Here is a 13,069-nt window from a genome sequence, read left to right on the forward strand (position 1 = left end):
AGTGATGAAAATGTGTAACTGGAGAATAGTTTACAGGACTGACATACACTAGCCAGTGGGTGTAAACATCCATAATTTTTACATATGAAGAAAACAACGGATGGGGCCTGTTATCACCAACAAGGTGCTACTGGGATTCATCTGAATTGCATTCTCAAGAATTAACTGGTTTAAAATATTTCACCTTACAAAAAAATATTAAATTCCAATTCCATAATTCCTAGAACTTTACCCAGCACCATATGGCTCAGTTGGTTGGAGCATTGTCCTGCACACCAACAAACTTGCAGGTCAGGGTGTGAACAGGAGGTAAATGAGATATTTTTTTCTCACTTCGTATCTCTCTCTCTCTTCCTTCCTCTCTGCAAAATCAATAAACATATCTTTGGCTAAGAATTAAAAAAATCCTCTCTTCTTAAACTAGGCTTTAAGTAATAAATTTATAAGTAATAAATTATGTTTATAATCTATATATACAAAAGCCTAAGCAACTATTACGACTGAATGACCAGTTGATGGTTGCTATGACACACACTGGCCACCAGGGGGCAGATGCTCAAAGCAGGAGCTGCCTCCTGATGGTCAGTGTGCTCCCACAGCCAACCTCCTGTGGCTGGCCAACCTCTCCTGGTCCCTCCCCCAGCCAGCCAACCTCCCACAGTCCCTCCTTCAGTCTCTCCCCGCTGCTGACAGGCCCCAATCGGCCCAGCCCCTCTCAGGACTGGGCGAGATGGCCTTGATAGGCCCCGATTGCCGGCCAGGCCTAGGGACACCACCCATCCATGAATTCGTGCACCAGGCCTCTAGTTTTAGGTAATAAAACTGCATTTCTTTTTAAAGGCTGTGATGTTGATTGAACATTTGAAAGTTGTCTTTCTGGATTGGTTTCTCAAGTGAACTGACATACATGACAGAAATTATGATTACCACTATATTTATACAGCCTCTGCCTCAGTTACCTTTCTTGGGATGCAGAGAAGGGAAGATACTTAAATAAGTACAACAGCCCTTGCAATAGAACTCCTGGGATGCTTACAATTTCATTATAACAGAGTAATCAGATATTTACTCCTTATCCTCATGATGTGAGAGATTAAAAATATGTAATTGTAAAATCCTATGGTCACAAAGCAAACATTTATAAAACGAGAGAAATTAAACTTTTATCTGTTAGTTTATTAGCCAAATATGCTTTGCCTTGTAAGTTTTGTCCTGATTTTGAAAAACACCTCCTGCTGTATGTTTTGCAGAAAGAATTGTGTACTATACAGTATCTCTTTACTGGACTTGGGAAAAGATGTCCATAAAAACTGTAATACCACCATGTCTTCCATGGCCCACTGTGTGTCAGAAGCCAGTCTACTCTCATTTCACAGGGAGGGAAGAAATCGGGTGATATGCCCAGGGGTAAACTAGTCACTGAGGACTTCGATTTAGTTAGTTACCATCCTTCACTTTCTTTCCCTTCCCCTTTTATGTTTTAAATTAAAAAAAAAAAAGTCTGGACTTTTAAACATAGCTCAGCTCTCCATCTTATATCAAGCCAAGTAAAATGAAATCTCAACCTGTCAAATGTTCAGAAATTACTGTAAAGATATCAGATGCGCCGTCTGAGACTAGAAAAATGCAAAGTATGAATTCATTTCTAGGCCCCATCCCACGCTTGTCAGTTACTCATCGAGGGAAGAACATATATCCTCCCTGGCCCTCAAGATGATACCCGCTCACATTTGGTAAGCCCTGCCCTCTGTTTACACACTTTACCACATTATTTCATAGGACGCCCCCAGCAGGCTGAGAGGGCTGCTTCTGTTATTATCCTTCATTCACAGAGAAGGAAACCGGAGGGGAGAGAATTCAAGAACTGGACCCAGCACCCCGTGGCTGAGAACCGGCAAGCCCCAGATCTGGGCCCAGGTGGGCTGAGTGCACAACCTGTGTTCCTTATCCCCGGGTAATGAAAACAGCTGAACACTGCACATACGTGTACCAGAGCTTGGGATGGCGGCTCACGGAATGATTTTTTCCATTAGTTGGAGTGTCTTTTGTTGCTGATTTACTCAACAGGAATTCTTGAAGCTTCTGCTTTACTTCTGTACTTGCCACTGCCCCTGAAACACAGGCGGACAGAAACAGATGCTGGCTTAGAGCTGTATCCTTTCATGCTTCTAACGTATTTAGCAAAAATTAAGAAGTAACCCCACTGGTCACAGCATATGAAGTTTCCCTATGACAAGAAGAAACCAGAGTCTAAACGGGCGGAGAAAATGGCATAGGAAGCTTCTGTAACTGCTGATTAAACTGCCAATTTTCAAAAGAGCTTCCATGATTTCCTTAATTGCTTTTGCAGAGAGGGGAGTCCCAGAATTAATACTAACTTTTTTCTAAGCTTTAACAAAATCCTGCTGGGAAACAAAACACTGCCCTTTAAAAATCAAGAATCTCGGGGAACCCTATAAGTGACTAAACACATCAAATGATTGTTTTGAATCACTATTTTGAAAAACCAACTTTTTAAAAAAGCCTCTTTTGAGCATTAAACAAATCAATCCTGCTGACAATTCCGGTTCAACCCATCCAGTTTTCAACCTTGCGACACCCTGATTTTGAACTGACCTCATTGCAAGGGAATTATTTGGATCTGTCTCCCTCTTGTGGATAGCTTTTTATTTTTACAAATGTTCTGCCTTAAATCTTCCCAAGGCCTCAGTACTCAAAAACTAAATAGAGGCCAGACTGGACTCACAGAGCCATTATTACATGAGCCAGAGAAAGGTTATGATTAAACAGTATGGCAGAGCTGGATTGCTTTACTGTAACATTATTTTTGAAATGCAAAAATGTAGACATTAGTATCTTGGCTGAACAATGCCGTGTTTACTCCCTGAGATGCTTTGCAGGCTGAATGCGGAGAGCTGATAGGCGAGGTCAAAGCTTTACATTTGAGTCTCTCATTTATTCTTATAGTTTTTAATGCAGGCAATCTTGACAAATTCAATTCCACTCTTTCTCAGGCTTCTTTCTGCAGGACGACGGGCTAAAGGGGAGGGAAGAGGGTCATCTTTTACCCTGGTGCCTCTTACTTTCTCGTCCTCTCTCTTTGCCTCTGAGAGGAGGAAGCTGCTGTTCTCTGCGATGCCTCTCTACTTCCTGTTCTTGCCTCTGCTGCTCCAGTTTCTGCTCCTTTTCTAGGAGTTCTTGTTGCTGTTTTATGGCTAGAAGTTCCTGTTGCAACTTACGAGAAGAGAAAGACATGAGAGTGTGCACTTTCTTTAAGCTTCATTGTCATCACTGAGCAAAATCGAAATGCTGTGAGCTTTTAGAACTTGCTTGGATTTAGTTGACATGTTTACCCATTTTTTTTTTTTATAAATTATTACAGTCTAAAGGCAAGCACAGAATGCCCAGATGGTCTTAACATCATCAATAAGGTCGTTTTTAGGGAGCTTCATGACCTGTCAAAAATCATTACCAAATTCACTCAGTTCTTTAGTTCCCTGAGTAGCTTTACTTTGTCATCTGAAATATATAAACCAGGCAAAGGCAGGAACTGTCCAGAGTCCACTTTCCCACTTCTTCCCCCATTACAAATAAACAACTGAAATCTTCAATTCCTATCCTAAGAAATAGAATGAGTATTCACTGAATAGAATGATGAGAAACAAGTTAATTTTGGGGAAGTATACCTGAAACAGAATAAGGGTTAAGAATTTCAAAGCCTCACAGAGAAGATTCTCCATAGATTAATGCAATCTATTATCCATAGTAGGCTCTTTTCTCAAAACAGAAGAAGACCGAACCCACAAAATCCTTCAGATGAGAGAGACTGATTAAGATCACTTCCATTAAACTGCACTTTGATGCACTGTAGTTTGCTTGTCTGCATTGCTTGATTTCATTTCCAAACAATGAATAACATGAATAGGAAGCATTCTTAATAACTGTTGTAAGATGCCAGCTTGCACTCAGAGTGAGAATTTGATATCTATGAATAATAGGAAACATGCCCACTGAGGAATAAGTAAAGACTGTGAATTCTACTTAGATTCTGACATCTGCGATCTAGGCAAGTTACTAAACTACAGAGAGCCTTGGTTCCTCATATGTAAGACAAAGAAATAATTGCCCTCACACATCATGTCCAAAACATACATGAAATGTAGTTTAAGTGTGAACCATACTACTTTTAATTATTATTCGTATTTTTAACTCTCAATACCAATGAATTTAGTCAATATGCTGTTTATATTAGGTTGTGACCCAAAGGTATGAAATGTATGATGCAAAGTAACAGAATACAAATAAAAAGCACTGTGGAATGGTATCAGCGTTAGGCAATGTGTTAACTATGATAGCGTCATCCCTACCAGAAAGATAGGGTTAGAAGCATTTCTGGGTACTCTTTATATTAAATCTTTGTCATTTTGGCTTTGCTACACCAGTCCTTTATTGGATGTTTTTAAATATTCCATTGTAACAGAAAAATTCAGAACTTTGCTTTAAGTCTACCTTGAATGTTAATCCTGTACAGTTATTAGGATTGGTTAAATGGGTTCAGTTCTTCACCCAAACCCCAATGAAATTTAAATTTAATCTATCTTAGGAATCTAGAAAGGCTCTAAATTTAATTTCCATAGCCACCATTTATTATTGAAGACTATAGGAAGAGGGCTGGAAAAAAATAGGAATAAAGTATCACCCCTCCATTTTCAGACGGTTTGGTCCAGGGGATAGGTACGATTGGGATAGCTTCGGAGACAAACAAGGTAGGACTACAAATACTGGAACCACCAGCCACTGTCTGTGTGGCCCTGGGCAGGTTAGAATATTTCTCTCTGCCTCAGTTTATTGGGTGGGAAAATGGGATAATAGCATCTAACTCAGCAGATGTTTATATAGAAGCCAAGGATTCACAGTGCTAACGTAAATAAAGCCTCATGAATTGTCTTCCTCATTAAAATAAAATCAAAATGAATACTAAAATCATCAACTTTTAGCTTTACCCATAAATAAATGGAAACCAATAACAGTTTTGAAAAGCAAAAAACTTGTTAAACTTCCTAAAATCTTATGTCTGTCTTCAGTTTCTGAGAAAAAAAAACTTACTGTTTGGAAAATCATTTTTAAAGTTAAATTTCCCTTTAGCAACCTCAGGGTCACTTTTTCTCTCAAGAGCCTCCTCTTTCTAATATTTTCCAGGTGTCAGTAAACCTACCATGTTACTTTGCTTGGGCCAAAGTAACAATTAATTACCTACTTTCTACCATAAATTTTTCAGTAAACTGGAACAATAAATTCATTTAAAATGTTATATTCATGTTTACAATTAAAAAATACATCACACGTGAATGAAAAGAAGTAAATGAAGTAGGTGGGGACTTATCAGTATTGCCCTGTACTTATGGCAACATGACTCACCTACTAGAGCAGAATGAACCACGCAGTTACCTAAACCTTAAACTATGGTGAAAAACATAAATTTCACTCATCATCATTGCCATCTGAACTTGCCTCAAATGAAGAAGAAGATCTAAACATCAATTTTCCTATTATTATTTCAAAGGTCAAAAAATAATGCTTCAGAATCATTCAAAAATAAGTCTAGAAACTAAATGAAGGTCCTATTATTACAAAATATAGCCATGTATGACTGATTCCACATGGCTCAGTCTTATTCTTAAGGTATCCTGTAGATCAATAAATTGCAAGAGTTCATTTAGTAAAGTTCACTGATAAAATAAAAATTTTATTATGGTTTATATTAGGTGTTGAAGAATGTTATTTTGGAAAATAAAATAGACCTTTCAGTCTAAGGAAATATCCCATAAAATAAGGAACATTGGAAAGAAGAGATCATTTTTACCTTCCCAGACACTGTAATATTAGTGTGGTAAAATGGTATAATATTAATGTAGTTATCTATATTAACTCCATATAAATGTGTTGTTATGTGATATGTGAGTAATAGATCAAGCATCTATAATATAATTTATCATATTAATAAAATAACATGTAAGTCATTTTGAAGGAATTGAACATAACATAAATATTTTATTATAAATATTTGCTGCTGTAGAGTTTTGTCATAATACATTCAAACTAGACATCTATTCAATCAGATGAAAATAAGTTTTTTAAGATGTCTTTGTCAAAAAGTTGAAAACATTTTATAAACAAAGCTAAAGTAATACTTACTTCTGAAGATAAAAGGGAAGAAACAGGTACATAGACATTTAAAATGACCTGACAAGAAAATAACCCATCATAAAAAATTCTGGGACATGGACCTATTTCTCCTCTTAGAACAATTTAAACAACTTGAGTCTGAAATTGTCTACAACTGCTGACATTCTTTCAATAAATTATAATCTTAGTCCATTAGACTCACATAAAAATACTGAAAATATCTGTATCAGTTTCTTCATATAATTCTCTCAAGCTTTTTATGTGATTGTTTCTAATGTATCCAGTATGAGGTCTTTTTCATAAGAAACATGAGGAGGGAAATAAGTGACTGAGTTACCCTTTCTGATCAATAATATAAGCAGATTCTTTATAGATATTTAAATGAGCCTTCTGAGGCTAATGATTCCTATTGGTGGAGAAGAGATGGGGCAAATGAACAAAATCATGCAATAGAGAATGTTTTAAAAGAGTGGGAGGCTACTCTTCCCTACTATTGACACAGTAGACTAAAGGATAAAGAGTGACAGAGGCCCCTTCAAGGAGCAAAGCAGGTGTGTAGTCAGCCTTCCGAGCACTTACCAAGGTTTCCCCCAGTGCAACCACCCTTTCCTCCAAGCCATACTTGCATGTGTAAACAATAGGGAACCTTCCCCTCAGATCTCTGTCTTCCGCCCAAGGCCCCCTGAGTGCAAAGGTCAGAGGCAGGGACACATTTGCTACCTTGATGTGCTCCTGAAGCTGCGCCTGGTGCTGCCGTGTCAAGTTCTCGTGCTGCTTCTGAAACTCGGCAATCAGGAGCTGCTTCTGGATCTGCTGCTGCTGCTGGATGAGGAGTAGCTCCTGCTGCAGCTGCTTCTCCCGGACGACAGGGTCCACCACGGGCATCATCATCCTGAGGTCCGTCCGTAGGTCCAAAGGGGAGATGGGCTCCAGGCCCACAGGAACCTCCGACTTTACATCCACTGGAGAAACGGGGGGGTCAAGGAAAGGATGATAAGAGACGTGTCCTTGTCCAAATCCATGTTGAACACAGACAGAAAGGAAGACACTATACGCATGCAACAAATTTTACACCAACAAATCTAGTCTTTTTCCCCCAATGATGATAACAGGTCTTTCATATATCAATTTTGATAAAATGTACCATATGCTAATTTCCCCCCAGCAATTGGTACTCTGCCTTGAATCGTCAGCATTTACCCTTTTCAAAGAGATGATTCCAATTATTTAAAGGCATCAAAGTCGTTCATAAAACATATTCTACTGGGTCACTTACAAAGGTCAAGTTAATTTAGGACCAAAAATGCGTCTCTGCTGAGGAAAGGAAGTCATGTTTTAATAGAGAACTTCTAACACAACTAAGTCTGAATGCTTGCAAACACATTTGTTGGTAACAAGAGTCTGAAGATACATTCTAAGTTAAAGCTTTTTACATAATGTTGGGCTATTGGATCCATCAAAGAAAAACACAAATCTGCAAGCTGAAATGTGGGAAATGGTGAGCAGATTAGTTGATCAACCTTGGCAAGGAAGCCAAGACCAGCCATAAAGATATGAGGCTGCCCAGCTTCTCTGTGCTGGTTTTTATTTATTTTTTAAAATATATTTTTATTGATTTCAGAGAGGAAGGGAGATGGAGAGAGAGAGAGAGTGAGAGAGAGAGAGAGAGAGAGAGAGAGAGACAGAGAGAGAGAGAGAGAGAGAACGCACTATTGATTTGTTGTTCCACTTATTTATGCATTCATAAATACGTTGGTGTATCAGGACGACACTCTAACCAACTAACTCTTTCACACTCCACTTGGGGATCAAGCCCACAATCTGGGCATGTGCCCTGACCGGGATTTGAACTGTGACCTCCTGGTTCATAGGTCGACGCTCAACCACTGAGACACACTGGCTGGGCTCCATGCTGGTTTTTAAATGGTAATGATCTGTATAGCAATCACCTTATTCCTAAACTAAACAAGGCATAAAAAATTTTAGGATGCTTAGAACAAATATTCAATCAAGTAACAGGATGAAAAAAGATTGAATAATCTGAAAATAACTATAGCTATTTAAATTTGTAAAAATTAAGTTAGATAATGTGTATAAAATTCTTAGCATTACTTCTAAGAGATAACTTTCCAGGAGTGGGATAAGCGCAAGAGCTCACAGACCGGGTAGATATGCAGATATGTCAGCTATTCATGGCTGGCGTCCATCCTGATTAGTCAGTGTATATGCCAAACTGGTTGTTAAATATTTTGAATATGACCTTTGGCCACAGGAATCAAGAAAAGTATGTAGTTGAATAAAACAGATTTAGATAAAGATAATAGGAATTTTGGAGGGAGAATGTAGGCCAACTGAACTGCATGTCTTTGCTAAAGTGGTCAGCCACTACTGAGACCCAAGAAATTACTGGTAGAAAAAAAGAAAGACAGAAAATACATATCCAGAGTAAAGAGAAAACAATTAAAAATAACTTATCCCTAGCTGGTTTGGCTCAGTGGATAGAGCATTGGCCTGGGGACTGAAGGGTCGCAGGCTTGACTCCAATCAAGGACACATGCCTGGGTTGTGGACTTGATCCTTAGTAGGGAGCATGCAGAAGGCAGCCGATTAATGAATCTCTCTCATCATTAATGTTTCTATCTCTTTCTCTCCCTCTCCCGTCCTCTCTGAAATCAATAAAAAATATATTTAAAATAAATAAATAAATAACTTAAAATATTTTAACACTATGGGAACAAGAAAACAAAAAAGCTTCTATAAGTAAACTTTGACATGTAGGCCGCTTATTTTCAACCTCTGATCTAAAATCTAAATTCCTGTTCCCATCCTTCTAACTGTGACCATGGGCATGCTACTTAAGTTCTCTAGGCCTCAGTTTCCTCATATGTACAATGCAGATAATTATAGCAAAGAGTAACAACACAGAGCTGTTAAAAGGATTAAACTGAATAATTCACTAAAAGACAACATTGCACATCCCTCAATAAATGCTTTTGGTTTCTTTACAGAAAAATAGTAATCCCCTGTATAGTACAATAAACCATCAACACTGTGTAGTCACAAAACAAAAGTATTAGGAGCAAGTATGAAAATGAAATTGTATATGTTACATATTAGAAAATAAAAACACTAAAACTTCTAGGAAATGACAAAAGAAAATAGATAAGCAACTCAAAAATTACACCTTCACTAGAAAAGCAAGGCAACTTTTAGGTCAAAATAAGGCATCATTTTCTAATTATTAAATATCAGATATATGGTTGATGTATATGTGTGTGTTCTGTCCCATTGTAAGCATACGACAAAGTAGACAACTATAAATCACAAAAGACACTGCTAATTGGTTTAAAACTTCTGAAAAACAATTTAATATATATTAAGAGGCATTAAATATTTCTGCCATTTGACTCAGGTTTGCCAACTCTCGAAATCTATCTTAAGAAGATAATACTAACAGGAAGACGCAGTTTGATGCTGTTTACTGAAGTGCTATTGTTTTTACTGAAATCACCAACTACAAGGAAACGTCCAAGGAAAATATGTCCATTAGGTGTAAAAACATGCAATCATTAAAAATGTTTATGGGAACATGAAAAATGTTGTTACAGCATTAAATGAAGAAAACAGTAATAAAAGTGAAGTAAACCCTATGATATCTCTTTAAACTACATAAATATTAGTCAATATACATTTATGAGAACTTTAAGTTGCCAGGCATGATTGCAGATGTTGGAGTTTACTAGTTAAACAAAAAAGACAAAAATCCCAGCCCTCACAGAGCATATCACATCTACTGGGGTTTTAATTACATGACTCTCTGAATTTTAACAGCAAAGACTGGTGAAATACAGTGCAGAAGATCGTTGTAGTAGGGGTGAAAATATGAATACTTTTCCCCATTCTTCTTTTCTATCTTTTTCCAAAATGGTATCTAATGCTCTGACCACTACTGGAGGCAACTTAGATTTCCAGACTCCAGGTTGGGGACCACAAAGTTAATACTCCATGCAACTTAAGAGCTATTTTCAGAGAGTCAGGAAAGCCTAATAGAAATCCCATCTATAGCAGTTAAGCTGCAAATCGAATGAAACATTCACGTCCTTGCGTATCTTTTGAATTGTGTGTGTTCACAGGACTGTGTGTGCACATGTGAGTGGGGGTGGGAGCGAGGACAGTGTCAGTCTCAGGTTGCAAACCCTGGTTATTTTCCCCCCAATGTATTGATCAGAAGTCTTTGTGGATGGTGACACCGCTTTAATGAAAATGGTAAACAACTTATTAATATACCATGGTTTGGTAGACAATGTCTTTTAAATCATGATCTCTGTGAAAAGAAAGCTATTAAAATTGAGCCAAGTTTCAAACTAAATGAAGATCTCTAGTTGCAGAGTCCAATGTAGAACTTTCCTTTAAGGCCCTGGAGTTATGTGAGATTTGGAACATTAATTTATAGAGCTGGCACAATTCCAACCCAAAGCAAAGGCTGTTAATGATATATTTCATTTTTACATTAAAAAAGGCCAAACTGCAGCCTCCAGTTTTTCCATGAAAATGCCAATAAACAAAAATCAGAATTTAACCCTATACAGCAAATGAAAAATTTCAAGAGACTCTGCAATCTCTTCTTTCTGGGATTCTTATTACCTATGAACTGTAAACATTGAACCCCTAAAAAAATCCCCCCCCAACAAAAAAGATAAGGGAAAAATGTCCCAGAACTCTCTAAAACAGCTATTGTAAACCTCAAAGGGTAATTTGACTTCTTAACCTGCTATCCCAACAGAAATGATTGTGTCTAACTGCTTGCCTTTGTTCAGAGACTAATCACTAAATTGTGAAAAATCACCCTCAACTTACAAAAACTGCTCTTGATTATAAATAATTGCCCAAGACTGAGAGAAAGCGGCAGGCAAGATCCCAGTCTTTCATCCAATTTATTCAGCAGCAATCCACATTCCATTTGTCTAGACTAAATATAGCAGCGTTTATACAAGAAATCAATAGTGCTTGCAGAGAGGAGAGCGAAGGCATGAATATTTCATCAAACTCGGAGAGAAATGGCAATCAGCAAACTGATGGTGCTGTATAGGTCATCTTTGGCCTGCTGGATTAGTGCCTGCTCCTTGGACAATAGCTCATCTCTGGCTAATCATAATCATATCATAGCCATTCTTTCTATTTTTAACATTAATTGCACTGTGGGTGACAAAGACTCATCGTATTCCAAAAGGAATGATGGATTTTTCTTATGTCTTCTGTGACAGGCTAATAGGCCTCCCCAGGAGCAATAATAGTAACACAATACCAGGACCGAGTTTTAACACATTACAGTTCCTTTCATATCTCAGAATGTGAAAGAAAGGGCACTGTCCACAGCTGCTGTATTATCATAATTAGAAATAATCAACTTACCAGGAAAAATTAACAACCGATTTTAACAGTGAAGAAATGGAATCATCCCTGTTCACACATTTCTTGCCTAGGAACATGCAAATTCCTTACAAATTACTTTGAACAGGTGGCCAGTGATACATAAATTAGAAAGAAGTTGATGACAACAAATATTAGTGTTAGCATTACTTAGAAATGAATCATGTTTTCTTAACAGATCACAAGACCTAGTAACTTCATTTGTACTTACCCAGTTTGTCCCACATTTCAGATACACGCCAACATGTTATAGTATATGTAATTATCCTAAATCCAAATCTCCATTCAGAACATTTCCATATTAGATATTAATAGTTTTAAATAATACTTTATAAAGTCCTGTTCATTCCTTCTTCAGTGTCCTTTAGATTGTTCTTTGATAGTTTTTGGCTTAGCAATTATCAACTAATGCAATTTTCTTGAAAAGTTTTTAGTTCTTAATAATCAGGGAAACAAAAGGCTTCCATTTCAAAATAAAAATCTCAGACCATACAGATGTTTATAATAATTACATTTATTTAAGCAACATGCAGACCTGTGCAGCTATAATTAAATTTCTGTGACAAATGCTTTTCTTTTAAATACCACAGCTGTTAAAGAGGTAATTCAGAGTACTGAGGGTCATCGAGTAGCATTGCAGTGTGTCTTACTCCTTCACTTTCGATGCTGGTATTTATAGCACAGGTAAGTAGGAAGAATTTTCCTGTGTTCCAAAGCAGGAATCTTTGGTTGCTACTTTATCAGCTGACTTGCAAACAGGAAGCCTTCCATTTTAATAATGTTTTGAATGAACAACTGTCAAACCCCATGGATGGAAAAATTCTAAGAATGCACCATTTTGACCACTTACAACTATCCCAACTGTGACTGAAAACTGTTCATGTTGCTCCTCTGAAATGAGATCTCAAAGCAGCAGAGGGGAAAATACAGGTTTTTACACACACACACACACACAAAAGCCATAGGCACAACCTCACCACCAATTTGTATGTGTCAACTTAGTTAAAAATTGAAACTTGAAAAAAATGCATAAAAACTGGAATCATCTTTTACTATCTCAGTTATGCATAGTTAGAGCAGCTACAACTTGGGGCATGGCATCACCAGCACTGCTCAGAGCCAGACTGTATGGAAATTAAGTTCTTTATACCAAGGAAATGGTTGTCCACAGCCACTGGCATGAGGGCATATGCACTACACATTCTGGATCTGGGGAGAAACAAATGTTGCTCTGATCATCCCTTCTGCTTCCTCTGTGACCGTTGGGGCCTGCTGACTGCCCACCAGAAAAGGCTGCCTGCTGTGCTGTTTTCTGCTTTAACATTGTCCAATCAACTATGTAGTCATATCGGTAGTTCAGGGTTCTGATAAGAATGTGGATGTGCCCTAGCTGGTGTGGCTCAATGGATAGTGTCGGCCTGTGGACTAAAGGGTCACAGGTTTGATTCTGGTT

General features: G+C 37.7%; 1 protein-coding gene across 9 annotated transcripts in view; it reads right to left on the minus strand.

Annotated features, from left to right (window-relative positions):
- The window catches only part of HDAC9 (histone deacetylase 9), a 455,800-nt gene that overhangs the window by 361,952 nt on the left and 80,779 nt on the right, over positions 1–13,069 (minus strand). For 5 of the 9 annotated variants that reach the window (XM_015558167.1, XM_015558160.1, XM_015558159.1 and 2 more), the window contains 3 exons: positions 6,907–7,148; positions 3,084–3,234; positions 1,985–2,111 (listed from right to left, as the gene is read on the minus strand). In XM_015558167.1, the coding sequence (XP_015413653.1) occupies positions 1,985–2,111; positions 3,084–3,234; positions 6,907–7,148 (520 nt within the window). The remainder of the gene's footprint in view (positions 1–1,984; positions 2,112–3,083; positions 3,235–6,906; positions 7,149–13,069) is intronic. The other 4 variants (XM_015558161.1, XM_015558165.1, XM_015558164.1 and 1 more) reach the window with 2 other exon arrangements.

This window comes from Myotis davidii, unplaced genomic scaffold (assembly GCF_000327345.1).
Source record: "Myotis davidii unplaced genomic scaffold, ASM32734v1 scaffold168, whole genome shotgun sequence".
Classification (NCBI taxonomy): domain Eukaryota; kingdom Metazoa; phylum Chordata; class Mammalia; order Chiroptera; family Vespertilionidae; genus Myotis; species Myotis davidii.